Source organism: Myodes glareolus, chromosome 25 (genome assembly GCF_982192425.1).
Source record: "Myodes glareolus chromosome 25, mMyoGla1.1, whole genome shotgun sequence".
In the NCBI taxonomy this organism is placed as follows: Eukaryota; Metazoa; Chordata; class Mammalia; order Rodentia; family Cricetidae; genus Myodes; species Myodes glareolus.
The window spans coordinates 2,627,081-2,654,765 of NC_142050.1; the positions used below are offsets into that span (position 1 = coordinate 2,627,081).

The 27,685-nt window shown below is 37.6% G+C and overlaps 1 protein-coding gene across 2 annotated transcripts; it reads right to left on the bottom strand.

Moving 5' to 3' along the window:
• Tfpi2 (tissue factor pathway inhibitor 2) lies at positions 1–27,579 on the bottom strand. 2 transcript variants are annotated; one of them, XM_048436780.3, is made up of 6 exons: positions 27,384–27,579; positions 26,993–27,175; positions 24,666–24,845; positions 22,842–23,012; positions 22,367–22,477; positions 1–4,024 (listed from the first exon to the last, which is right to left on the bottom strand). In XM_048436780.3, the coding sequence occupies exons 1-6, from the start codon at positions 27,469–27,471 to the stop codon at positions 3,909–3,911; spliced, it is 849 nt and encodes a 282-aa protein (XP_048292737.2). In that variant the 5' UTR covers positions 27,472–27,579; the 3' UTR covers positions 1–3,908. The 2 variants fall into 2 exon arrangements, with proteins under 2 accessions (XP_048292737.2, XP_085539744.1); XM_085683618.2 differs by lacking the exon at positions 1–4,024 and adding an exon at positions 7,034–7,099.
• Positions 27,580–27,685: the final 106 nt, after the last annotated feature.

Below are 27,685 nucleotides of genomic sequence, written 5' to 3' on the forward strand. Positions count from 1 at the left end.
TAGATTACATAATGCTTTATTAACCTTGAATTTGCTTCATGCTAATAAGAAAGGGACAACAATAGCAGAGAGACATTGGATAATAGAAAGTCTTCTGAATTAAATCAGCCAGTTTATTTCAAGGATGTGCTGACTTCACAATAGAAGCCAGGAGATATACTGCATTGGGGAAAGGGTTTTGATTTTGATTCCACAAGAGAAGAATAACTATGTATACCATCACAGGTGGTAAGGAAAGCACATAGGGTGGGAGCAGGGTTCTGTTCTTGTCTTTGCAGGAAAATACACATCTTCAAAAATTCAAGAGATCCTGGATGTTTGGATGCTGACAGAAGGAAAAATAACTATGCAGTTAGGATCATCAAGAAAAAGGAATATGACTTGCAAGGACAGGTGATACACACAAACACCCCCCCCCCCACACACACACACATATGAATATATAGAAAGAGTTGGACACTGACTCTGTCCCTCTCTGAATCCAAGCATTGTTAAAACAAAAATTCAGAGTTTCTTTCTCATGTCAGGAGTCATGATATGGGACAGAAAGAATAAAGAATTTAGAAAAAGATTTATTTTTCTTCATACCTATTTTTATCTTTATCATACCTTTCATTGAATATATATATTCTGTATAAATAATGTTTAAGTTTTTCACAATTAACAATGAATTTTGCTGCAGTAATCTTTGATGTTTTCAGGACGAAGATGGGGCCCCACAACAGCAACTCCACTTGGTTGATATGGCATCATGATGGTGATAGCTCTACTACAAAATCTGTGTTGGGTACCAGCTGCTCAAGATGGTTCCAACTTGGTTAGCTGAAGTGGTGCACTTTTTTTTATTTTACAACATTCTGGCCAGATCTCCAAATAGCAACCTAAGAATAACTCTACCAAATACTCAGAGACTATTTGCAAGTATACCAGACAGTAACCTTTGAACTTAACCATCATTTTACTTTCACGGGATCCCATAGAAAGAACATCACCCCAATGACAGCTGGAAGTAATTCTAGAAGACAATGTCCACTTTCCCAACAAAGTTTGTCCTCAGGATTAGGGACATCATTTAGGGGTTGATTATAATTAATATAGGGCTGGGAGTTTGGAGGGAAATTTTGTAGTTTCAGAAATCTCTTTGATAAATAAGAAAAATTGGATGGGATAATAGATTAGCGTGAGCTTACGCACACTAATAATAATAGTGAGTAACAGAGAGAGTACTTGTGAGCTATTATTTATAGGCAATTTATATTGGTAATAAGAACAAATATATTTAATAATTATCCTATTACAATGAGTTTAAGTCTAGTATAATTAATAACTTGGCCAAATCGTAAGAGGAAAGTAACAACTATCTAGTCTTCAACCCCATCAAAGATCCAAGAAGGGAAACAATATTACTTGAGAAGGGGAAATGCAATCAAGCAACTTCCAAAATGTGCAACAAATAACTGAGACAACTGGCTACCTGGCAATCACCCAAAATCTCATTTGCAACGTTGAAGCAACCAACTTTGGCTAAGGTCTAGAGTAACTGACAGACCATTTTTCAGGGGGAGGAAATTTTTCACAACTGTCTTACCCTATCTTGGCAAGATTTGAGAGTTCTGCTTATCCATTTCCGGATACCATATACCTTGTTAGTGACTGAAGTATGGGCAGTTTTTTGCATAAGACCACTTTTGCCAAGAAGAAAACAAGTTCCGAGTGGACTGTCTTCAGTGCTTAAAATTCTCTCGGGAATACATTGGTGATACCAGGAGCAATCATGTTACAAAAATGTTTTAAGCACAGGTAGAAGCATGCATGTATATAGAACTCTCTTATTTAAACAAAAGGGGGAAGTGCTGTAGGAAATCATACAGACACTAGCCTTTAAGTTAACCGCCCATTGTGGTGTGGCCTCTTAAACTATATATGCCAATGTAAAGCATGTATCTGTCCTCTTTTTCCAGCTGCAGAATTCAGTTTTTGTTCTCCATTCCAGCAAAGGATTCTGATTTGTGAGTCTACCCCTAAACATATAACTGTCTATTATTCTCAATTCTGAGCTAGAATGGGATTTCTTTTAAGTGTCCATCTTCATATATGTACCATGCACTGTATTTGTGTATATATGTGTGTATTTGTAACTATTCTCTTCAAATTGAAACAACTTCTGGATGGAGGAGGCATGAGTGTTAAGATTCAGAAAGTAACAGAATCTGGTTAGTTTCCCATATCTCAGCTTGACTGACAAGATAGTCACTCCCTAAGGTTACCCTAGTAGTAGTGCTTGCTGAGAATAAGGGTCTTTGAGCAGCTGAGTTACCTTCAAGCCATTCAAGGAGCTGGAGGAATGCAGCTTTTATGAGTTTTACCAATGCAGAGGTGGCCTTCATGCTAGTAAGGCTGCTTTGAAGTCATCTACATTCCTGTAAGTAGCTTCTCACCCATACTCCTGTAAGTTACCCCCAATAAACTCATTCACCAAGATGAGCTTGTTTTGAACTCTTTAGTCTACTGTCAGAAGGATGAATGTTTGCTTCTATCTCACCAGAAAATTCATACAACAGGCAAGAAGAACATGATAGGAAAATCTGGAAACCTCAGGTACATTGTGGAAATGGAAGAAAGGCATAAAGATATAAACTTCATGGTTCCGTTAAATGTTGGCAGAGTGTAAGGGCAATATTGTAACTAAGCAAACTAGGAGAGTGTCTGTTCAGAGTGACATCTGCAGCTTTACACAGGAAGGAAGATTTCACACTAGGTCAAAGAAATCTGAAACAATTGACTTCATTGAAAGGAAATGCTAGAGAAAATAATAATGTTGAGAATAATTATTTGCTGTTCTCTGGGATTTTCCTTTACCTTCTTTATCTCGTCAAAGATCAGAAAAATCAAGACCAAATAGATGTCACTAAACAAAAATTATTGGTTCATTTTTCATGACACCAACAGAACCTATTGTCCCTATTAGTGGAGCCTTTCTTAAAACCTGGTTTCATTTAAACAACGTCTTACGCATACTTCTAGTGATAATGGGTGCTGCTGTTAAGGAGGGTTTACATTCTACACTTTTCACCCACTGTATCCCTTGGGAAGGCCCTGCACCTTTGACTCACTCAGCAAAATTTATGTTTTTTGTGCTAGTAAGTTATTTCCTGCAACTTCAATGACTCAGCAAAATCTTCTATATTTGATTGTTCAAGACATTATCAAGTCACTCCCTAGTACCTATAAGTTTTGCTATACAGAAAATCTCTTAGAACACAAGTCTTTAGGAAGAAGTGATGGGAAAATATTGGATAGAGTAGAAAATTTAGGGAAAAGAGAATTATTTGTTATTTAAAATTTGTATTGATAAACCAATATCAACAGCTTGATAACTCAGCTCTAAAGAAGAGATGATTGATGTCTATTTGTGTTTAAGATATTTGGCAATTATATACTTGTTTGTCAAGAGAGAGGGGGAATTTTGACTAAATTTTCAACTCAGGCACTTGTTTCTAAGAAATCATGGACTAAAACAATTTAAATTCCTTTAAAGCCAATGGAATGTTATGTTTGATAAAGAAAATGTGCTAACTGAACATTTAGTCAGTCTTATTCCACAAATTCACATACAGAAACAAAATAACATAGGGGTGTATATGAAAAGATACACCATAGTGTTCTGAAAGGTCATAAATTATGGAGACCTAAATACAAAATGTTTATTATCTCAGTCTCCTTCTTGTTCTAAGGTTGTTACCTTAGTAGCAACTAAGGTAAGGAGATATCAGAATAAAGACATTATTAGCACTGTCAGTAAAAGCAGCTGTCTTTACACAAAAATTAGCCTTTCATTATACATAAAGGATAATAGAAGATTCACTGACCAAGAATTGATTATTCAGTGCTGTGTATTAAGCCCATACTCAAGAATAACCATTTGCTCCAGGCTTGACTTTGAAGGGGAGCTGGTGGTAGTGGTTTCCTGTGCTGTGGATCAGTTGCTGCTGCTGGGTGAAGATGAACTGAGAGCTTTGGCGACCTGGAGAATGACAACATGACAACAAAAAATAATTTTAAAAACATGGTTCCCAACACTGGGACTGGGCTGTAAGTGCAACCTGGCAGGAGGGAGTTCCTGTGTTTCAATAGCCTACCTGTGGAAAAGTAGGCCCTGTGTCAGCTCAATGAGACTCCTGGCCAGCAAGGGGCACTGATCCTCTAGCAGAAGATCCATCAGAGGGGTGAGTTTGCTCCTGACCCGTGGCAGTAGCCTGGCAAGGAGGAGCTCAGACATTCCCTGACCGCATTGACTCCCTGGTCACTCTGCAGGGGCTAAGCCCTCTCGCCTCCTATCCCATCCCAGCTTTCACCCAGGAACCCCTTCCTTTATTCCTCCCTTCCTCCTGGGGTCATAAAATCCCCCAGCTCAGCAGCCTTGCATGCTGGGACTGGGCTGTAAGTACAACCCAGCAGGAGGGAATTCCTGTGTTTCAATAGCATGCCTGCAGAAAGGTAGGCCTACTGTCAGTGAGGTCCTTGGCCAACAAGGAAACCTGACCCGGTACCAGAAGATTCATTAGAGAGCATTTGAAGGAAGTGATGGGCAGACGCCAAGGCAGGAATTTCTCCAACAATCTGAAAAACAACATGAAAACACCAGATCCCAGCAACTCTACAACAGAAGGACTTGAACACCCTAAGCCTGAAGAAGTGGAAAAAAGTACCATTATGAAAGCAATAGAGTCCCTTAAACAGGATATGAATAACTCCCTTAAAGAAATGGATGAGAAAAAGTTTGAAGAAATGAGTAATGAAATGGAAGAGAAGTATAACAAAAACTTTGAAGAAATGAGTAAATCTGTAAATCATACCCTGGGAAACCAAGAAAAAACAATCAAACAGGTAATGTAAACAGTTCAAGAATTGAAAACTGAAATAGAGACAATGAAGAAAACACAAACCAAGGGCTGACTGGATACGGAAAATCTAGGTAAATGAACAGAGACTACAGAAACAAGCATAACCAATAGAATACAAGAGAGAGAAGAACAAATCTCAGATTCTGAAGTAGCCATAGAGAAAATAAATACTCTGATCAATGAAAACAGCAAATCCAACAAATCCTCATCACAAAACATTCAAGAAATCTGGGACATAATAAAAAGACCAAACCTAAGAATAATAGAAGTAGAAAAAGGAGAAGAATTGTGGATCAAAGGCCCAGAGAATATATTCAACAAAATTATAGAAGAAAACCTTCCCAACCTAAAGAACAATATTCCTATTAAGGTTCAAGAAGCATACAGAACAACAAATAGACTGGATCAAAAAAAAAATCCCCTCACCATATAATAACCAAAACACAAAACGTACAGATTAAAGAAAGAATATTAAGAGCTACAAAGGAAAAATGTCAAGTAACTTATAAAGGTAAACCTTTCAGGCTTACACCGGACTTAACTATGGAAACCATGAAAGCCAGAAGGTCCTGGACAGAGGTACTGCAGAAACTAAGAGACCATGGATGCAAGCCCAGACTACTATACCCAGCCAAGCTATCATTCACTATCAATGGAGATAACAAAATATTCCAGGATAAAAACAAATTTAAACAATACGTAGCCCCAAATCCAGCTTTACAGAAAGTAATAGAAGGAAAATCGCAACCCAAGGAATCTAACATTGCCAATACTGCCTACAATAACTCAGACATTTAGCGACCCTTCACAAGAACAACTCAAAGAAGGGAAATACACAAACTCTACTACCCCCCACAAAAAATAACCGGAGTCAACAACCACTGGTCATTAATATCACTTAATATTAATTGACTCAACTCACCTATAAAAAGGCACAGACTAAGAGATTGGATATGAAAACAGGATCCAGCATTCTGCTGTTTACAAGAAACACACCTCAACCACAAAGAATCAGAGTAAAGGGTTGAGAAAAGGTTTTTCAAGCAAACGGACCTAAGAAACAAGTGGGTGTGGCCATTCTAATTTCCAACAAAATTGACTTCAAACCAAAATCAATCAGAAGAGATGGAGATGGACATTTCATACTCATAACAGGAACAATTCATCAGGAGGAAGTCTCAGTCCTGAATATCTATGCCCCTAATATAAAAGCACCCACTTATATAAAATAAAAACTTTTAGAACTCAAGGCAGTCATCAAACCACACACACTAATAGTAGGAGACTTCAACACACATCTCTCACTAATGGACAGGTCAATCAGATAGAAACCCAACAGAGAAATAAGAGAATTAATAGAGGTAATGAATCAGATGGACTTAACAGATATCTATAGAACATTCCACCCAAATAGGAAAGAATATACCTTCTTCTCTGCAGCTCATGGAACCTTCTCGAAAATTGATCTGCAAAATATACAAAGAACTCAAGAAACTAGACACTAAAACTCTAATTAATCCAATTTAAAAATGGGGTACTGAACTGAACAGAGAGTTCTCAACAGAAGAACTTCGAATGGCCAAAAGACACTTAAGGTCATGTTCAACCTCCTTAGCCATCAGGGAAATGCAAATCAAAACAACTTTGAGATACCATCTTACACCTGTCAGAATAGCTAAACTCAAAAACACCAATGATAGCCTATTCTTGAGAGGATGTGGAGTGACGGGAACACTCATCCATTGTTGGTGGGAAAGCAAACTTGTGCAGCCACTGTGGAAATCAGTGTGGCGGTTTCTCAGAAAACTGGGAGTCAACCTCCCTCAGGACTCAGCAATTCCACTCTTGGGAATATACGCAAGAGATGCCCTAACATACTACAAAAGCATTTGTTCAACTATGTTCATAGCAGCACTATCTGTAATAGCCAGAACCTGGAAACAACCTAGGTGCCCTTCAATAGTAGAATGGTTTAAAAAGGTGTGGAACATATGCACATTAGAGTTTTACTCAGTGGTAAAACAAAAACAATGACATCTTGAATTTTGCATGCAAATGGATGGACATAGAAAACGCTTTATTGAGTGAGGTAACCCAGACCCAAAAAGAGGAATATGGTATGTACTTACTCATAAGTGGATTCTAGCCATAAATAAAGGACATTGAGCCTAGAGAAGCTGAATAAGAAGGTGAACCTGAAAAAAATCATATAGTTATCCTCCTGGATATTGGAAGTAGACAAGATTGCCAGGCAAAACTTGGGTGCATGGCGGGGGGTATAAGGGGAGATGGGGAGAGAGAAGGGAGAAGGGGAGGATGGGGGATAACTTCGGGGAATCGGATGGGGGGGAGGGAGGAAGGATGAATATGGGAGCAGGGAAGTATATATCTCAACTAAGGGAGCCATTTTAGGTTTTGCAAGAGACTTGATTCTTTAGGGGTTCCCAGGCCCAAGGAGAGGTCCCCAGATTGTTCCCTGGGCAGCAGAGAAGAGGGTGTCTGAACTGGCCTTGGCCCATAACCATACTGATGAATATTTTGCATATCACCATAGAACCTTCATCTGGCGATGGATGGAGATTGAGACAGAGACCCACATTGGAGCACTGGACTGAGCACCCAAGGTCCAAATGAGGAGCAGAAACGGGGAGAACGTGAACAAGGAAATCAGGACTGCGAGGGGTGCGTTCACCCACTTATACAATGAGAGCTCACCAAGGCCAGCTGAACTGGAACTGAACGAGCATGTGATCAAACCGGATTCTCTGAATGAGGCTGACATGGGGGCTGTCTGAGAAGCCATTGATAATGGCACTGGGACTTATTTCGTCTGCATGTCCTGGCTTTTTGGGATCCTTGTTTGTTTGGATGCTCACCTTCCTAGACCTGGAGGGAGAGGGGAGGAACTTGAACTTCCCACAGGGCAGGAAACCCTGACTGCTCTTAGGACTGGAGAGGAAGGCGGAGAGGGAGTGAGGAGAGTGGGAGGGTATTGGAAGGAGGGGAGGAAGTGGAAATTTTTATAAATTAATAAAAAAATAAAATAAAATAAAGAATAACCATTTGCTAGACAGAAGTAACTTTATGGAAGCCAAATTTTGCCTGTCCGTTTTAGCCACTTAATTTTTAATACATTTACTTATTTACTTTTTAATTTATTTTGTGTGTGCATGTAGAAGTAGGAAGACAGTGGAAGATTTGGCTCTTTTCTTCTATCATGTGGGCTTCAGGAATCAGACTTGGATCCTCATGTTTGCAGTAGGTGTGTATACCTTCTTTGCCCTTTTTGCTTTTTTGAGTACACACTCCCAATTAGATCACCTACTACTACTACTACTAGAGTTGCAAGGGTGAAAATCAATGTCAAGAATGTGCAAAAAAAAAGCAGACAGTAATTAACATGTCTGAAATGTATAGGAAATGATTCAGTTTAACTTTGGAATATTTCTTCTTGCTTCTCCTTATTTTTCCATATCATTCAATCTTTTGCCCAGGTCCTTACTCCTCATCAAGTTCCCATGGGAAGATTTAAAACTGTTTGTTCTAACTGAAATAATGTTATCCTAAACATCAGGACATTGCACTGGCTCCATAGTGTGGACTGAATCCATAAAAACAGAGATAGAAAGCTGCCAACATGGAGAAGACAGGTAACTAGGCAAATCCTATTCCTCGATGAGATCTTCCAAGACTGGGCTGGCTTTTAAGCATACTTCTTTCTTCTCAATTCAAGTTCATAGTCATCTATAGGTATCATTGACACTGACTTTAACATGAACTATTCAAGGGCAAAAGTTTTGAGATTAGCATGTTGATTGATGGAAAAAATTATGGTAGTGGGGTAAAGCTGGCGTCAATCAGAGCAATCCTGTAGCTATCAACTATAACTCTTGTCAAAATGAATAGCACTAATTTGGCTTTTCTTCCAATGTTATTTAGCCTTACAGAATTGAGAGAAAAATTGTATGAGATGTGAAGTATGGAAAATAAAGGGAGAAAACCAAATAGGAGAGAGGAACAAAGAGAAAAAATGTCTCAAACCCACACAACTGAACCATGTTTGCATAGGAAAAATTGCAGGAAGCCATATATATAATCTTTTAGAATTATCAAAGAAGTCAGCAGAGAGTTTAACTGTTGTCTTTTACAGGAAATAGAGAGGGATGCGGAAGTCAGCTAAGGCATCTGTAGCTGTAACAAAGCCTGACACTCTTCAGAGAATACAAACTGCAGAGTCTATTCCCTATCATGCACAGGCTAATTCTAGAAAGATGCATGGTCCCGAGGGTTGGTGCAGACTGTAAAACTAGAACTCTGTGATCAGCTAAAGGGATTGAATAGTGGAGTAAATCCTTTGCAAAATAGTTTTCTAAAATGTTAAACATATAACCACCCTCTTCTATGTGTTTATAAAAATGTGTGTGTACATACAGAATTTTCACTCTAGTGTCCTTTGCAATTTGAGTTAATATAATTCCCAAACTAGAAGTCTCACAGATATATAACTGAACAGATGGACAATTGTGGGAGTGATGCATATAATAAAAAGAAGAAATATAAAGGTACAGAGCAGCTGTAATCCACCGCGTTGGAGAAGTGGAGACAAAGAACCCCTGTGGATCACTGTCAGCCATTCTAGCCTAAGGGATGAGCTGAAGTTCAGTGAGAGATCCTGCCTCTAAAACAAGGTGGAGAGTTACAGAGGGAAACAACCGATGCTAAAATATTCATAATAAAAATTTAAATTTCATTTTGGGAACATTTATTAATAAATCCATACGAAGGACAATTTTAAAAGAAAAGAGAATGAACACGGATATTTATTTGGAGTACAGAAGACAGAAAACTCCAGGGCAGAAAATTTGACCCTTTATGTGATGAGTTTTCTGGAATACCATTTGCCAAAACCCTATGAAGAAAAAATGACCATAATTCTCAAGAAAATATATAGTAAATTGTCTTTCCATCAATGAGCATACACAAGTTTCTTAATTTTTATTTAGAAAGAAAAATTACAGAAGAAAGAAAATCTGGTAAATTAGACTTAATGTGAGACTACTCATTACAAGACACTATGTGGAAATGGACAGTCCCACAACGGGCTGGGGAAGAAGCCTGAACTTTATGTGTAAACAATGAACTTACATCCAGAAGACACAACAGTTACTTCAACTCAGCAATAGAAAGGAAACAATACAAACAGTGGAGTTCAGGAAAAATCTCAGAAAGGAATGTATTGAAGAGATCTAAACACATGGACAACTTCTCAGGAATGTGGAATGTGGGCTAAAAGGCTAGTGGAACCTCACTGCCAGGATGGCCTACATACTGGCCAATGACTTAAGTGGTGGCACAAAATATGAAGCAAATGGATTTTAGTGAAAGAAACATAGTTTCCGTTTCAGCAAGCATTGAACAGTTAAACTAAACTAGAAGGGAACACAACGGATAATGGATGCCTCTGTTGAAGGATGCAGGGATGTGTGTGGAAATAAAGAAACAGTTTTTGATGAGAGGAATATTTGTTTTTATCTTGATGATTGTATGAATTACATAGCTTTATAGATGGTGTGCATTTTGTTGTATGAAAATTTTACCTAAAAATGCTCAAAACACTCTCGGAGTTATGAAGGAGTGAAGGAAAGAGGATAAGAGAAGCTAACAGAGGATAAATGCCATCAAGCACACTATGCTTGTATATGAAAATGTACCAAAAAATTCAATTACTTTGTACAATTAATATATGCTAATAAAAATCCTAAACCCAAAGAAAGAAATGAGAAAATTCTAGATCAGGTCTTACTTTGTGAGATAGTAACTATGCATCTATAGGATGAATTAAGCCAGTCACTGTGGGTATTTGTACCTTTGATGAAATATGTGATAAGTATGTACTCTTACCTTGAGAGTACTGCCTCAATTTGGATATCAGTGAAAATTAAGTCATATAACCAACATTATTAACACAATTCTATGTACTGTCATACAAAAGACAATAATTTTGTAGACGTGAATAGTTTAAAAATCATTTCATGAAATATTAGTAGAAAAAAATCTCACCAACATCTCTACACACATAATTGTCCCAGGCCTACTTTTTATTTCTAAATAATTTTTCTTATTGTTTTAATTGAGCTATACATTTTTCTCCACTCCTCTCCCTTCTTCCCCTTCTCTCCTTTTATCCTCTCCTGTGACCCCCACACTTCCAGTTTTCTCAGGAGATCTTGTATTAACATGAAAACAGTTCAGAACCCATTTAAGAGCAGAGCCACCTCTCAGTGTCCAGTTTGCTAGCAATTTGTCTCTGGGGCATTTCCCTGGTGAATTATTGGGAGAGTGGCTAACTTTATCTGTTGGATACTCGGCCTCTGCCTTCTCCAGCCATGTGGATGTGACAAACCTTTCTTCTGAGGTAGACCTGCTATGAGCAAGGGACACAGACATGTTCCTTGTGGTCCAGGGATGCTTCATAAGTTTGTTTCTGCCCTGATCTACTTTCTCTTCTGTTCTCTAGCAGTAAGGCTGGTGCCTTGCCTACAGCTGAGTGCTTATGGACCATGTACCGTCCAAAGAAAGCTTTGGATAAAGAGGAAAGCCTCACATAGTGTCAACCTTATGCAAATAGAGTACATCTTGCAGCTCTCCTTGGTTCAGACATTCCCTTGGGATAGATGCTTTGTTCTCTTACCCCTCCAAGGAAGACTTCCTATTAGATATTCGTCTGCTATGTGCTGAAATGCACTAGTCTGCTTAAACAATCAAAGGCCACTGAGGCCACTGGGTATTTGATGTCATCTGTGATGTTTATACCACCCAAGTAGTGCTTCAGGCATTAAAGAATATTCCTTCCCTGTATGAGACATAAGTCATTCCTTCCCCCAAGAATTGACTGGGAAAATTATTTCATGTATATCCTCACTTACATGCCTTTATTTGTTCATCTATCAAGTCCTAAGTCAGCATATCTTCAGTGATATCCTTGGTACATTTATTTCCAGAATACCACATTAAACAGGAAGACATTCACCCATTCCTGTAAATGTGCCAATGTCCACCGCCCCAGAGCATTGGCGAATACTATCACACTGCTATTACAGTAGAGCCCCAACTCTTCCTTACAATGCCCCTCGTCAATTCCCAGGCTTCTTAGGAGAACTGACTCCTAGGTTCTACCAAATTCAGGTTGCAGGAATGCTTTGCAAATGAGAGAATTAACTACCCCGTGATACCTGTGCCCACTGAGCCCACAATCTTCACTCTGAGCAAATGATACATGGTTGTGCTACCTCATTATTGGTGATACACATTTCACTTATCTACAAAATGTGTGTTACATGTGAGTACCTATGACTCAGTGCTGAGCAATACAAAACTCTCTAATTAGACTAGCATTACACAAGAAAATGGTTCTTTTTTTCTTACAGTGTTAGAAAAAATATGGAAATCATTCTGAAGAAAAAAAGTTGATTTCCTCCTAATAAATGTAGCTTTGCAATTTGTATAGAAAATCGCAGTATCTATTTGTAATCACCCACTATTCATTGTCTAGGAGAAACTTAAATATGAAAGGCAAAAAGCAATCCCATTTACATGCTAAGTTTTGTCTTTTGACTCCTATTCTGGTGCCCAATAGAATTATAACTGATGTCTCTCAACCAAGTATGAAGGGTTTGAACATAGCATTCACTGTTTCTGATTTCACTGGAAGAAGGAGTGTGTGTAGTGGCTGCTACATATTTCACAGGCAGTAAGAGCTGTCCATCCAAGCAGTGATGGAGAAAGGAGGACTCATCCTGACTCTGAAGTTGGTTATGTTTGGTATAGAAAGTCATATGCCTGCATTCTTTATACCGTTTAGTGAGAAACATTTCACTACAATGATAACATTTCAGATGCAAGTGTAAGCATTATGAAAATTGAATTAGTGGAATAGTATTTTTAACTTGATAAATAAATTCTAAAATTAATCTGAAGAATGAACATATTCAATTAGTTAAGAATTACCTTGACAGAGAAGTAAGAGGAACCATTTTAAGTCCTTGGAAAAGAAAGTTAAAAATAACTCTTGTTGGTAGTGTCCCCCCCCCACCTCGAGACAGGGTCTCTCTATGTAACAGTTCTGGCTATCTTGGACTTGCTCTGTAGACCAGGCTATCCTCAAACTCACAGAGTTCCACCTGCCTATGCCTCCTGAGTGCTGGGATTAAAGGTGTGCACCACCGCCAGGCTTTAGTAGTCTCCTTTTCAAGAAAGACAAACACCTGCACCCTGGTGATTAAACATTTGTTTCACTCCTTCAGCCTCATTGAAGAGAATTTAGAAATGTCCTGCTTTTAACTAACAAAATAATATATATATTTGGTTAGGCAAGCCTTGAATATTAATTCTAACAAATAACATTTACATACAAAATCTGAGTTATAAAATTATATTTCTCTAGATAGCAAATTATTACAAAAATATACATTGGTTTATAAATTGATTTAAAATGTAAACTATTTGAAATATGTTTAATTTCAGCACATAAAAATTAAACTGGTGATGTACCAGCATGTACTTACCTCTAATAAGCCCAAGAATTAAAGCACTAGAAATATATTCTTGAAATTAAAAATTATGTGTGAGCCACCTCTCTGGATAAAAAATGTAAAGTTATCCTAAAAGATTAACTTTAAAAACATTGTAGAATATGAATTTGCCGAGACAATTATAATGCTGTGATTTAGATGAAAATTTCCCTAGAGATGGTAAGAACAGACAGCAAACCTCTTCAGTATCAAACATGAAAAGAGCCTGCTAAGCAAATGATGTAGGATTAGTACAAGATTAACATCCATTTCAGACTCAGAGGGAGCAGCTGGACTCTGTTACAGCCTCCTCATCCAGGGTCATATCAATTTGTGCCTTTGCTAAAGAATCTATTAGCATCAAATGCTAGCTAAGCTAAGGTTATAAAATTCATGCAAAGGCTAAGGAGCTTGGGCTTTGAAGCAGTGTGAATATACATTTTCTATTCTGTATGCACTCAGAGGTATGAATATAAAAGTCAGATTGAGCTTAAAAAGCTAAAAAGAAAATTGATCTATGCACAGTCTTTAAAACTTTAAAGATCATTTTAATTTTAGCAAATTGTTTGAGACACCCATTTTCCCTAGGGTAGTAGTCAGTACATACATAAATAATAATTTCTTTATGTCCCTAACAGGTTATCAAAATCCATAATGAGAACTAATGAAACCACTTGTAACTTAAATTTGTATGAAAATTGAGAAAGGAAAAACTATAAACCTCAATTTACCTTTAATGGGAGAAAAAAAGTAAAGATTGTGTGAAAAAGGAGTTGTTGAAGCATACTCTTTTCAAGGGATGATGCTTTTACTGCAAAGTCTTCAGTCTGATGGATCAGAATGACAGCTGTTGGGGAACTTCATGGGGTGGGGAAGGATTTGAACACTCCAAGGTCAGACGCAGCAGCCGTGGGAAGGTGTTGCAGAGAATAGTAAGGTAACAACCTCGAAGAAGTAAACATTTTTTGGAGCCGTAGTAGTGAAGAGAAAGAAGGAAAAAAGTGGTGTAGAGTGAGGATCTCATACAGCAGATGACACACCAATTCCTAAAAGGGTCACTGTTCCTTAAAGACATTACTTCTATGTGCTGATAAAGAGAGTGAACTTGAACTAAGAAACCTAGTGAGTCAGTCCCAACAAAGGACCATTTGCTGTTCCTCCTCAAGAAACATCCAAAATACTTCAGAAAGAACAAAAAGTCACATATCCTCTAGTATAAAACTGCTCTTAAAAAAGAAAGTGAGGCACATTTTTTATTAATGAAAATACTTCTTTAAAGCTTATGAAAAAGTTAGTAAAAAATGTTAAAAGGATATTAACTTCATGAAGTTAATATCCTTTCTTGAGAATAACACTTGAGAAGTGGGTTTTTTTGAGGTACAAAGAAAATATCAATAAATGCTGCATAGAAATAATCTTTTCAAAAACTTTCATAGTTTAATAAGAAAAGAGCACGCAATTAAATAATGATTTTAGAAATTATCATTCACCCTGTATACACTTAATCATACTACTAGCAAATGCTAAATTAATAATATAAATGAAACATAAGCTTAGAATTATAAGCAAGAACCATACTCAAATAGGTTATCAGAAGGGCTATTATGCATTTTCCACAGTTTTAGTAATTATAAACCATATAATTATCTTTCATTGTTTACAGACTTTCACTGCTGTAAAGAATTGTACCTAATTTCTGTGTTGCATTTGTATCTTTGTACTTCACTGACTTTTAAATTCTAAGAAGATTTTCTGGTAACCTGTAGAGTTGTGTAAATATAAGCTCATGATATCTGAATACATGGCTGAGGCACTTCCTCTTTTCATTAGAACATCTTTGGAGTGAGCATACTAAAACTTCAGTAAACCACATACAAATAGAAAAGAGAGAAATTCTTTCTTTGTAACAGGTCATAGAGGAAAATCTGTCTGATTTTTTTCTTGTAATATGATATTTTCTGTGAGTTTACATGAATGATTTTATTATACTAAAAACATTTCCTTTGATAACTACTAGTTGAAAATTTGCATAATATCAGGCTATTGGTATTTACAAATACTCTTTGTGCATCTATTCAAATTACTGTCAGTTTATCATTCATTTAATCAATAAAATCTATCACTTTGGTTGATTATGCAGATGTACCCAAGGTTATAAACACAAGGAATATTTATTGCTACAGTTGATAAGTAAGTCAATAGTCATTCTTCTATAAAAGTCAGAGATGAAAGTGTGAAAACTATGGCTAATTTATATTAATGGCCGGCCATGTTACAAAAGTAGTTGTACATTGTGAATTCAGTGAGTGCAGTGTGAATGGAAGAGAGGTTAAAAAGTAGGGAGACTGTAGTAAAATTAATAAAAGCTCAGAGACAAATTCTGGGGTTCAGTCTGAAGACCAGAAAAGCAAAGCAGTCAGTCGTTGGCTCTTACCTCTACCTCAATCTGAAAATGGTGATCCTGCCTCCAGAAATCTTCAGAAAATGACTGAACCTAAAAGCTGTCTCCTCCCATCTTACATTTTTCTCTAGTGCTGTGATTAAAGGCATGAAGCACCTTCACCAAGTATCTATGGTTGACTAGTGTGGCTGCAGCTGGGATTAAAAGGGTGTACCACCACTACTTGGTCTGTATGGTTGATCAGTGGACTGCTTTACTCTCTGATCTTCAGGTAAGCTTTATTTATTAAAATACAAACGAAACATCACTACAAGGGAGTGCTCTAAATTTTTTTCAGTGTAAAATAGACTACTGCAACTGTGAGCTATCTTACATGAGTCTGTTGGTAACTACAAATGAAATGATATAGAAGTCTCACACACACACACACACACACACACACACACACACACCACAGGGATGAGAAACTGTAAGATAATAATATTACTAATTACATAATAAAAAGCTACATAAAAACAAACAACAAATAAAGTGAAAGGTATATATACTTAAAATTATGAAATATTGATAAACCAGATTGGAGCAGGCACAATTCAATAGAAAGAAACAAAAAGCCATCTTGTAAGTTGGGAGAAAATTAGTGTATATCCTATATCTGCTATGTGTTTTTATCTAAACCACATGGGAGAACATATAACTCAAATGAAAAACTGAAATAGGCAAAAACCTTGGGCAAATATTTCCCCAAAGAAGCTATGAAACAGTCAACAGTACAATGAAAAGATGCTCCAGATAGTTTTTCAAAGAGAACACAACAATCAAAACCATGAAACATCATCATATTCCCATCTCCTAGCTATTACCTAAACGTCCAGAAATGGCAAGTTCAAGGAAGGGGCAGAGAAAAGCAAACCTTAATGCACCTTGGAATGTTTGTTGGGGAAATGATTACAGAGAAGAGGATGAAGGCTCATGCAGGAGCTCCTGCTCACTGCAGCACTGTGCACAGCAGCCAAGGCACGGAAACAACACAAATGTCCATTAACTGGTGAGCGATGAAACTGGGAATATATGCCTGGCTGCCTGGCTGCCTGGCTGTCTGGCGGCCTGGCTGCCTATCTATCTATCTATCTATCTATCTATCTATCTATCTATCTATCTATCTATCTATCTATCTATCTATCTACCTATAAATCTATCTATCTATTTATCTATCTATCTATCCATCTTTCAGAAAACGGTGATGCTGCCATTTGTAACAGCATGGCTGGTCTTAGAGAGCGTAGTGAGGGAGAGACAGAAAGAAAAACACTCCATGATCACACTTACGTTGACAACTAGCACATACATACTGAAGAGTTCAAACAGTGATGAGCAGGGATAAAGGAGGGGTTGGAAAGATGTTAAGCAGAAAACACTAACTCATAGTTAAGTGGGATAAACCAACCTAGGAATCTAATACATAGCAAAATGACCACAGTTAGTAGCATTGTGCATTGAAAATTGGCTAAGAAAACTAACTGATTTGGGGAACTTGTGCCATGAAAAGTGATGACCATGGTAAGTAGATTACCAAATATAATTATTTAAGGATGGCTATAAATAAACATTATGTTGTACATCTTAAATTTACCCAGAAGCAAGTTTGACATCCATAATTATTTTAGAAACATCAATTACAACACAGATTTAAAAGACATTTTATCATAAGGAAGTGATTCATTTTTCTGATATCCATTATATTTGACATTTTTGAACAATTGTAGTTGGGAACAAACCAATGAAATTTATTAGCACACACTGACAAAGTCATGTAGTTCTTCACCTAGTGATTTGTGCCTCAAAAAATAAATATGCTTATTAATCACTTGGTGAACATCTGTATTGCTTCTTTTTTATCTTTAGTTCTTATTTTCTACAAACTATAAGGGGAATATGATAATGTCTTTGAAAGCTAAAGCAAACCTATTAATTTTGCATGAAAAACATATTTCTATTTTTTTAGATCTGTGTGCCATTTTATTTTTTATTGATTTTTATTGAGCTCTACATTTTTCTCTGCTCCCCTTCCTACCTCTCTCCTCTCCCCTTCAACCCTCCCCCAAGGTCCCCATGCTCCCAATTTACTCAGGAGATCTTGTATTTTTTCTACATGTTTCTATTTTTAAGCACATGATACGAAACTTTTACATATATGATTTCTGTAGATCAGGAGCATAAGAGCAGCCCTTTACAAATGGATCTAATTTTACCAGAAGAAACGACAGAACCAGAGAAGTATCTGGCATGGATTCACAGGGCTTTTTGCATGTTCATCCCAGTCAAGAAGTTTGTTCCAATGTCTCCCCTGAGTGCATCTGATTGTTCAATGTCTCTCCTGAGTGCATCTGATTGTTCAATCCCTCTCCTGAATGCATCTGATTGTTCTAGGATTTTGCCATCAACCCTGATATTGCCAAAGAAGACCTGGTGTTGGATGGTAACATGACATTCTCAAACTTCATAAAAAAATGTGAAACACTTTAAAAATTTGCATGTCATATTTCTTAATAGAACTGTTAGGAAAATAGTTCAATGCAGCACCAGTGTAACTAGGAATTTGCATGGCTAACCAAGTTCTTAGGATCAATGAGTAAGCCTGCTTGAAGAGGTCTAGAATTATTTTAACAATTCAAAGTAGAATAAGTTTATGAGATGTTTACATGAAGGGAGGATAACTCTTCAAAGACAAAATGTAGAGTTAAACACAAAAGAGTGTTTCTCAGTTTTTCCAAGTCTCCATTCTACTATTTCAGAGCTATTGTTTGCCATGTGCATCTTTATTGTCATCATCACATAACAGACATAACTAACTGTGAAGGACTGATGTTCATCCATATGTACATCTCAAACCTCCTATAATCATGCATAAATTTGGAGAACCACCTTCTATAAATTAAGCTCTGTGGCATGCTTTCAAATTTTCAAATAATATAATACTACTGAATTATGGTTGGAGGTGATGTTAGAATTGAGAAGAATTTGTGTCTAGGATACAGGAAGGTCTAGTTATAAGCAACACAATAATGATTTGGAGACTAGTGTAAAGATTCAGTAGGAAAATGGGGCTGGAGAGATGGCTTGTGGAAAATGTTCCTGCTGTGCTAGCATAAACCCATGTTAAAGCTGGAAGTAGTAGCATGTAGTGTGTGTGTGTGTGTTTGTGTGTGTGTGCAGAGACAGGTGGACCTCTAGAGCATATACAAATTGATGCACCTCAGTAAAAACTTCTCTCTCCAAAAGTAAGGTGGAGAGCGATCAAGAAAGAAGTGTGATGTCAACTTTTGTCCTGTGTACACACTTGCATACATACATATAAATACATAAATTTATATGTACAACACACACACTTTAATATATAGAAAAACATTACAGAGTTTTAAAAAAATGAATAGCCTGATCAGAATTTTTTTTTCTCTGAAAGTGCCTTGGCCCTAGTGTAGATAATTGGGTATGAGTGGGCCTCATCAGGAAGGTAATCAGGTTGTTTTGATTATCCTAGCATGTGAGAAGAATGGTCATAACAAACTTAAATACACATATTTGATAGATAATTGTTAGTGACTGAAGGGGAAAGAAATTACTCTGAATGATTCTGATTCTCATTTTTTTCTTACACCCATGTAGGCCAGCTTATCATAATACATAGTTACTCTTAAAGTAGAACTTGGCACATTTATATAGTTCCTCATTTTTATTTTTGAAAGAGAAACTTTAATAGAAGCACAAACTTGTAAAGATCTATTCTTGCCCTGTCACAAAGTTCGCCAGGCGAAAGAGGATCAAAAGACACCATACACGTGACTTTCTCTTAGATCTGCTCTCCACTGTCATCCTAGAGGTTTATTCCCAATTGCACCGTCTTGGGGATTTCTCCAGCCCAAGAGCAGACATGGAAAGGATAGTTCCTTACTGAATGCGATCTTTAGCTAATAGTCTACAAGCTTGGAGGCAAGGTGAATACTTGGAGCTAGCACAGCACAGAGAATTTTAAGCCCGATGTCGGTTTCCAGGGTTGTCGCAGTGTTTGTGATAAAGAAGATATAAATCATCAAATAAAAACTTTATGCTTTTTGCTTATGTGTGCCTCGGTTGTGTGTGTGTGTGTGTGTGTGTGTGTGTGTGTGTGTGTGTGTGTGTAACTGTATGTGCCCATTTGTACAGGTGTACATGCGCATGTGTTCTATACATGCAGTTTTTATACATTTATATGTTTTTATGTATTGAGGCCCTTATTTGGTTTGATGCTAATATTGTCTTCTTTTATATCAGTGTGAGCTACTTTTGATTCCTTCCTTGAAATTTAGAATAATATGACCCAGGCTTCTCTGAATAGTTCTTACATTAGAGTTATGTTTGGGGACTTTTCCTAAGAATGCCAATTCTTTTTTGGTAAAGTATGATATTAAGATAAAAAGATGTGAGGAACAAGTGTGCTTAGTGTTACTTGTCACTGCTCTAAGGAGCTTTAGTGGAAGCTGGGGAATAAGATGCATCTTGGAAAAACATGACATCTGTGTTCTTAATAATATTTCTAATTCAAACTTGGAGGCAGGTGGGGATGGGAACAGCAGGAAATAGGCAGGGGTGAAGGAAGGGATGAAGGGCGAGTGCAGGAAAAGACAAATGAACTTGCTGGGCACATGCAGAAGAATGTGGAATCTTCAAAAGTGATCCCAGAGAAGACATCTACAAGTGGGGAATACGGAGCCTGAACTGGCCATCTTCTATAACCCAGCAAGTCTTCTGGCAGTGGGACTTGGACACCAACTCAATCATAAGATCTTCAATCTACAATTTCTCCTGCTTTAAGATGTGCTGGGGCAATGATATCTTAGAGCTTGTGGGAGTGGCCAAATGCCTGAAACCCAAGCCACAAGAGGGAGCCAACCTCTGACACTGCCTGGATGAGCAAGTACCAGGCTGGATAGATGAATGCAATTATTCTAATGATTCTCAATCATATCATTCTGCTATACTTATAGAACCGGTGCCTAAGCCAATTATTACCAGAGAGTCATCCAGTAACTGATGGGATAATTAATCACAGTTGAAGAACTTTTCCTTACTTTCTCTGATTTCATTAGAATGTTTAAATCCTTAAATGGAATACTGCCACTTAAGGTCATGTACTGGTTCTGAAAGCCACCAAAACTAAAACTATATCTTGTTTGTACTTCTTTTACTGTTCAATAGTTCCTTGGCTACATTTTTTTCAGTGTTCAAAAAATGCCCAATTTCTTTCCTTTAACTTGTGTAAACTTACATAAAACACAGCATGTTCCAAAGTCAAAACTACAGAAGGATCATTTACATAAAACTTGTCTCCCATTCGTTAACTGTTTATTGCCTATGTCCTTTTCTAGGCTATCATTTTAAATGAGTCGACATCCTCCATGACATCTGAGAATGTCTGTGTTTGCTCTTGTTGCCTGGTCCCAGTTTCCTCACTGAATTTTGGGTCTGATTATACACACACAGAGACACTCTGCTCATGCCCCATGTATCACTTTACATATGGTTGGTTTCCAGTTTTCTGCGTTGGTCAATATTCTCAAGCACACCAGTGTTTCCAAAATAACTGTGATAGATTTTCAGGTAAGTGTCTTCTCAGTCAAAGACCAAATGTTCTTGTAATTTTGCTAAAGAATTACTTTTAAATGTTGAATTTTCTAAAAAGATATATTACATTTTTCTTAATTTTTCCTTTTACTAAAAAAGAAAAACACTATCTTCTTGTAATAACCACTTTTAAAAATAATTTATTTGTGAAATTCAAGTTACTAAATCATACATGTGTTTGGAAGACACATTTTACATGTACAAAAGATCTAGTAATGTCATTGTTTTCCAGAAAATTTTGTCTGAGGAAATAATACAACACATATTGTCAAAGAATGTCATCTATGGAAAATGTAGCTTGTCAGATATGAGAAAATAAAGAGACACAGAATTACATAAATTTATCCACATCTTAAATTCATCCAGTAATAATTATAACTTTGAAATAACTGCTCTTCCTAATTATACTGAAATCTGACAAGACAGGAATGGAAGGCAAGGTATAAGTGTAAGTGCTGGGATGATTGTGTAAAGTGTTCGAAAAACAGCAATTTGTCTCCTGAAGTCTAAAATACAACCTAAACTTTTAAGTTTGTAATTAAATGGTTTTACCATTCTTGTTGATGATCATATATGTTAAAATTGCACAATTTATATTGACTTATGCCATTTTAGTAACCACTGTCTTCTGAAATGAGGACTAACCCACCCCAAGAATTTGGATGATTCATGTTCACATTTATATTTGAGAACTGAAAGGATTCAGTCACTTAAATATTTGAACAGTAAATTAAAAATTTTAACTTAACATTTGAAGGCAGCTTGTTATGAATAAAAAACATAAGTAAAAAAGTGACATAACAGTAAAATCAGATGAATAAATTACTAACGATTTGTTTCCTCAAGTATAAGGGAATGCTTCAAACGCGGATTCCAACGTCTGGGCTTTGTTCTGATTCTGAAACCACTTTCTGTCTTCCTTTTCTTTGACTTCTTTGGGGCTAAAGACAACAAAATTGCAATTAACATCACAAGGTTTTAGTCTGAAACTCACTTTCAATCAAATTGTTCAGAATACTTATGACCTCACCTCATTTCATCTATCCTGGGTACAAGCACAGCTTAACTCATTAGGCGTTCGGGTGCCAATGATCTATATCTGAAACTGGGAGAGCATGCCTACTGTCTGCTACAGCGAGCCAGCATGTGCCTCTGACAAACCAAATCGGCACACAAGCACTGTCTTTGAAAGATTAGTCTAGACATGGCCATTTGGCACTAGTGAAATGGATATAGAAAATACAATCTTCCTTTTGAATTATTCATTCTTGTTGTGTAATGACTGAATATGAAGAGCTTTACTACCTTTAACACAAGCACGGTCACAATCATCCAGGTAATAAAAGTTATTTTCATTTCCACCACAGCCAGTGTAGGTGAAGGTCTCACAGGCTTTATTTCTTGAATTAAAATAATAGCGCGTCAAATTGGCAGAACACAGGCCTTCATCTTTTGGACTGGAGCAAAATGATGGAACTGTATGAAAAAGAAATTAAAAATGCTGTAATACCAAAGTAAGAGATGCTGATGGTCAGTGAAATAGCTGAAGAAAATCCCACACAGGCCTCATACTGAATCCAAGACACTGAACCATTTCAAAATGTGAGTCCAGGTTGTAAGGAAGGTTACCTCCTTCATTTTGATCATTTATTTTTTATTAAGTTAAAAATTTAATGTTCATATATATGCACTATGTTTACATCATGTCCTCTGCCAGTCAACGCCTCCCATATACATCCTTCTCAATTTCATAAGCAGCTAAAATAACCCCTTTTATAAAAGCCATGTTTTTTACCTTTTGTATGTAAAAAGAAAGTAAGTGTCCAACTCAACATGCTAAAAATGGGTTAAGTTCCAAAGGAAGGTATGTGGCATACCTTGACAAACTTTTTGGGCTGGTACTATCACTGGAACATTTACATACATTCAATATTTAATTCTGTATATTCAGCACAGTACAGCCACAGAGGCCTGCCACAGAACTTCAGGATTTAACATTTTAAGATCTGTATGTCCCTACTATATCTGGTGGAAACGGTTGAAGAGTTGGGGAAAAAGCAGGGCAGAAAACTGTGATATGATTTGCAATTATCAAAGCATATAAAAGCTCAAACAAAGTCTCAGCCCTATGTATTCCACAGTCTCGTACACAAAACCACTTCCATGCATTTCTGAAGTCTCAGCACTTATTGGTATATACTATGTTTTTTATCGATTACTTTCTTTGGTATAAAAATAGTTTACATCATGACATTTTTATTCTCATTGTGCTTAAATCCCACATTACATTTCCCATTTGTTATCACCAATGCTACTGACCCATTTACTTCTCCTATAGTGTCCCTGCTTCCTCGTTCATACATAGATATATACCAGAAAATATGAGAAAAAAAAGCATTATGTCCACTCTTGTTCTCCGCTCCCATCCATTAGATCCTTCCTCTATTTTTATGTAATACAGGATGAATATTCTTTATATGAAATGATTGGGAAGTGTTTCATATTCCAGGGTGTTTCAAATTTTGGAACATCTACATATGCAAAATGATATATATGTCTTGCCTATGTGGTGTTGAGATGCACTTCCAAACAGGAAGTTCATGTTTCACAATCTCCTTTAGTGCAGGATTTGAAGACAATTTAATGTGATGATAGTAGTGCCTGATTTTTGATTGCCCCTCATCAATTTAGGTCAAGCATAAGAATTTCCATTTGTGAAGCAAGGCCAATGCTCAAAACTTTCTGATTTTCAAGTTGTTCAAATTTTAGATTTTCTAATTAGAGATGTCCAATTGGAGTGTTCCAGAAACAAGAGAAAAAGTAGCAACATTTGTTAATGTCTTTGTGATGGTTGGTGCAGTCTTGAGAATTGTGTACATCATTAATCTAGTACCCACACATGGAAAAATAAGGACATTCTGCTTCCTTTGGGGCAGTAGTTGTGAATATCGACACAGTCTAGGTTTGATTTCTGAGAAACACATACAAGCACACATACATACATGACCAATATCACATGATTATGCAATCCCTGGCAAGTAAACCAAGTTAATTTTAGATCAAATTATTAATTTTCCCTTAAAATATTGATAAAAATCTTGAATAGAAACACACAATTAAAATACTCACTTTTACTTGGTTCACAGAATTTCTTACAAGCATTTTCATCGGGGAATATGTTCATACTTTTGCTACACAGATCAAGGCTAAGGGGTTCACATGTCATGGTGTTCAGATTGAAGAAGTATTCTACATAAGGCTTGTCACATGGGTACGTTTTGAGTTTTAACCGACAAATTGGAGGAACTTCTGGGGGAATGGAGAGGTAATAAAACATGTTACTCAAAGAAGTGTTCTGTAGCAGGCTTTCTTTTCCCCCACCAACCCCAAATAACAACACGGAGACTTCTTATTAATTATGAAAGCTTGGCCTTCAGTTTAGACTTCACTCAACTAGCTCTTATTACTTAAATTAACCCATTTATATTAACAGACATTCTGCCGTGTGGCATTTCATCTGGCTGGCGACCCCACTCTTCTTCCCAAAGTCCTTCCTGTCCCCAGAAGTCCCACCTGTACCTCCTGCCTACCCATTGACTGGTCAGCATTTTATTATACCAACAACAGCAGTGCACCTTCACACAGTGTATAAATATCCCACAATAGTCTTCCTTGGTAATTATCAAGGAAATAAGCAAGAGCTGTAAGGGGTTGGGGCAAGAAGAGTAGGCCCTTATTCACTGCTGATAAGAAAGTAAACTGGTATAGCCACTATGGTAGTCAGTGTGTTGGGGGGGATCCTCCAAATGTAGAAATAGAACTATTATCTGACCCAACTCTATTACACTCAAGCGTGTATCTAAAGAGCCCTGGGTGCACACACCATAGAAATATCTGAACATGCATGCTTATTGCTGTACTCTTTACAATAGCAGATATCTTAGCTGTCCAACAACAGACGACTCTTTAAGTAAATGTGGCTGAATGTACAATGGAATGTTTTCAGATGAAAATAGTAGTGGAAATGACATTTCCAGGGAAATGAGTGGAACTGAAGATCATCATGGAAAACAAACTCAGCCATGCTCAAAAAGGCCAACACCACATATGCAGGATCTAGATTGATGCTTATGTATAGTGAAAGTTGAAGGGCAGAAATGTGGGACAGGGAAGAAAGCTCCAAGCAGCGAGAGGGGAAAAAAGACTGTACAGGGTGCATGTGGTGTAAGAGATGAAGGCAAAATGACCAGAAAAAACAGAGCAGAGAATGAGAAACAGTGCTCAGGGTGCTGGGAGAAGGACATAAAGTACAATGGCATATATGTGTGAAGGAGCCTAAGAAAGTCCACTGTTTTGCATGCTAACCAAAGAAATTAGTAAGATTATAAAGAAAATCAAAGCAGCCTTCTAAGCAGTACTTTCAAAACTTTCTCATAACTTCCAAAACTACTGGGGTACAAGAATCTTATTTCATACTAGAATACTATATTCCAAAAAATATGTCCTTTCATCAGAAAGTACACTTCTAGACAGTGTATGAAGCCTGACTCAGCTGTGACATGGCTTTCAGCTTCAGTTGAAGACTGTTCTCTGATTGTTTCTGCATACAAATTCATTCAGTTCAATACACATTTTTTTCCTGACTAAGTTCATTGGTGGCCACAGCCCTATATCATCCTTAATCAATACAATTATAAAATGGCAAAGTAAAAGAAAACAAACTCTTGTGAAGTTTAGCTATCCCACTACATTAAGCCAAGAAACAAAATTAAAGTTATATTCCAAGAGAAATCCCTCCTCAAAAGTAAAAACCAATAAAAGTATCCCGTATCTCAGAGACCATTTTTTTTCTGGAAATAATGGTGGATATAGAAAGAGTAATGATGTCCTTCCCTTGCATTTTTGATGGTCTAAGATGAACTCATTCATCCTTCCCAAAGTTCACGTAGGCACTGCATTGCAATGAAATCTGACAGAGAGAGGAGCTTTGTTCGTGGTTGTAGATTTGGGGTTAAACTTTGGGAAAACTTAGAAACAATCATAAGGGAGATGGGCACAAAGTCTCACCCCTAACAAAGGAATTGATTTTGGGGCAAAATCAATTTTCTTTAAAATCATAGCCCCAGGTGGGGTGACCACTCTCCACATGTCCAAGAGTATACAGACAGCATAAACTCTACTCTGTAGGGCTTGGGGAAGTACAAAGTTGGGTGGGTAGGAAAGGGGGCATGGATCTGGAAGAAACGAGATGGAAATGATCAACACATATTTTCTGAAATTCTCAGAGAACTAATAACAAACGGGGTGGAGGTGGGAGGGAGCAGTCAGCGAAGTTTGCTTAGCACTTCGGAAACTTGAGGTTAAAAATCAATTGACTCAGCAAGACCTGGAAAATCTGTTGAGCTCTGACCGACTCTTGGTGCAGGCGCTAGCTGAGCCCAGTGCACCCCACTTACTCTCGATATTCCCGCAAGTGTGTTCACAGCTATCCCGACTGTGGAAATTGTTGGCATTGCCCAGGCAGCCCCCGTACTTGAATTTGCGGCACCTCTGCTGGTTCCTATTATAGTAGAACCTGGAGATGAGAGCCCGACAAGGTCCCCTCTCCAAAGGCAAAAGGCAGATCTCTAAGTTATTCCCTGTAATCGGAAGAAAAACAACAGGAGAGAAGGTCAAATTTTGTGCCTACCAAGGACTGGAAGGTCTGGAGTCAGAGCTCAGCAGAAGTTTCTACAGTAACTATGAAGGACTTCCCCTTGGCAGAGGCCCTGGGGACAGCCTAGCAAGAAAGCACGTCCCTGGGCGGTGGGTGAAAAGAGGTAAGAGGAATGGATCCTGGACAGATACCTTGGGTGGATGCTGAAGCGAGACCCCGAGCGGAAATCACCAGGAGCAGCGGCAGAAGCCACAGTCCCAGGGGCATAGCAGGGTCCATAATGCAGGGTGGAGCTGCTGCTCCCCGGACAGCGTGCAGGGAAGAGAGTGCTAATTACTTGCTCACAGGAGAGCGGCCTTTAAGCAGGCAGACGTCCCTGGACCCTCAACGGGGCGGAGCTCAAAAATGTAGCTGAATCACGTCTGCAACAGTGTCCCAACCCGCCCCCGCGCGCATTGTGTCCTAAGAGGAATTTCCCGGGAGTTGAAAAGTT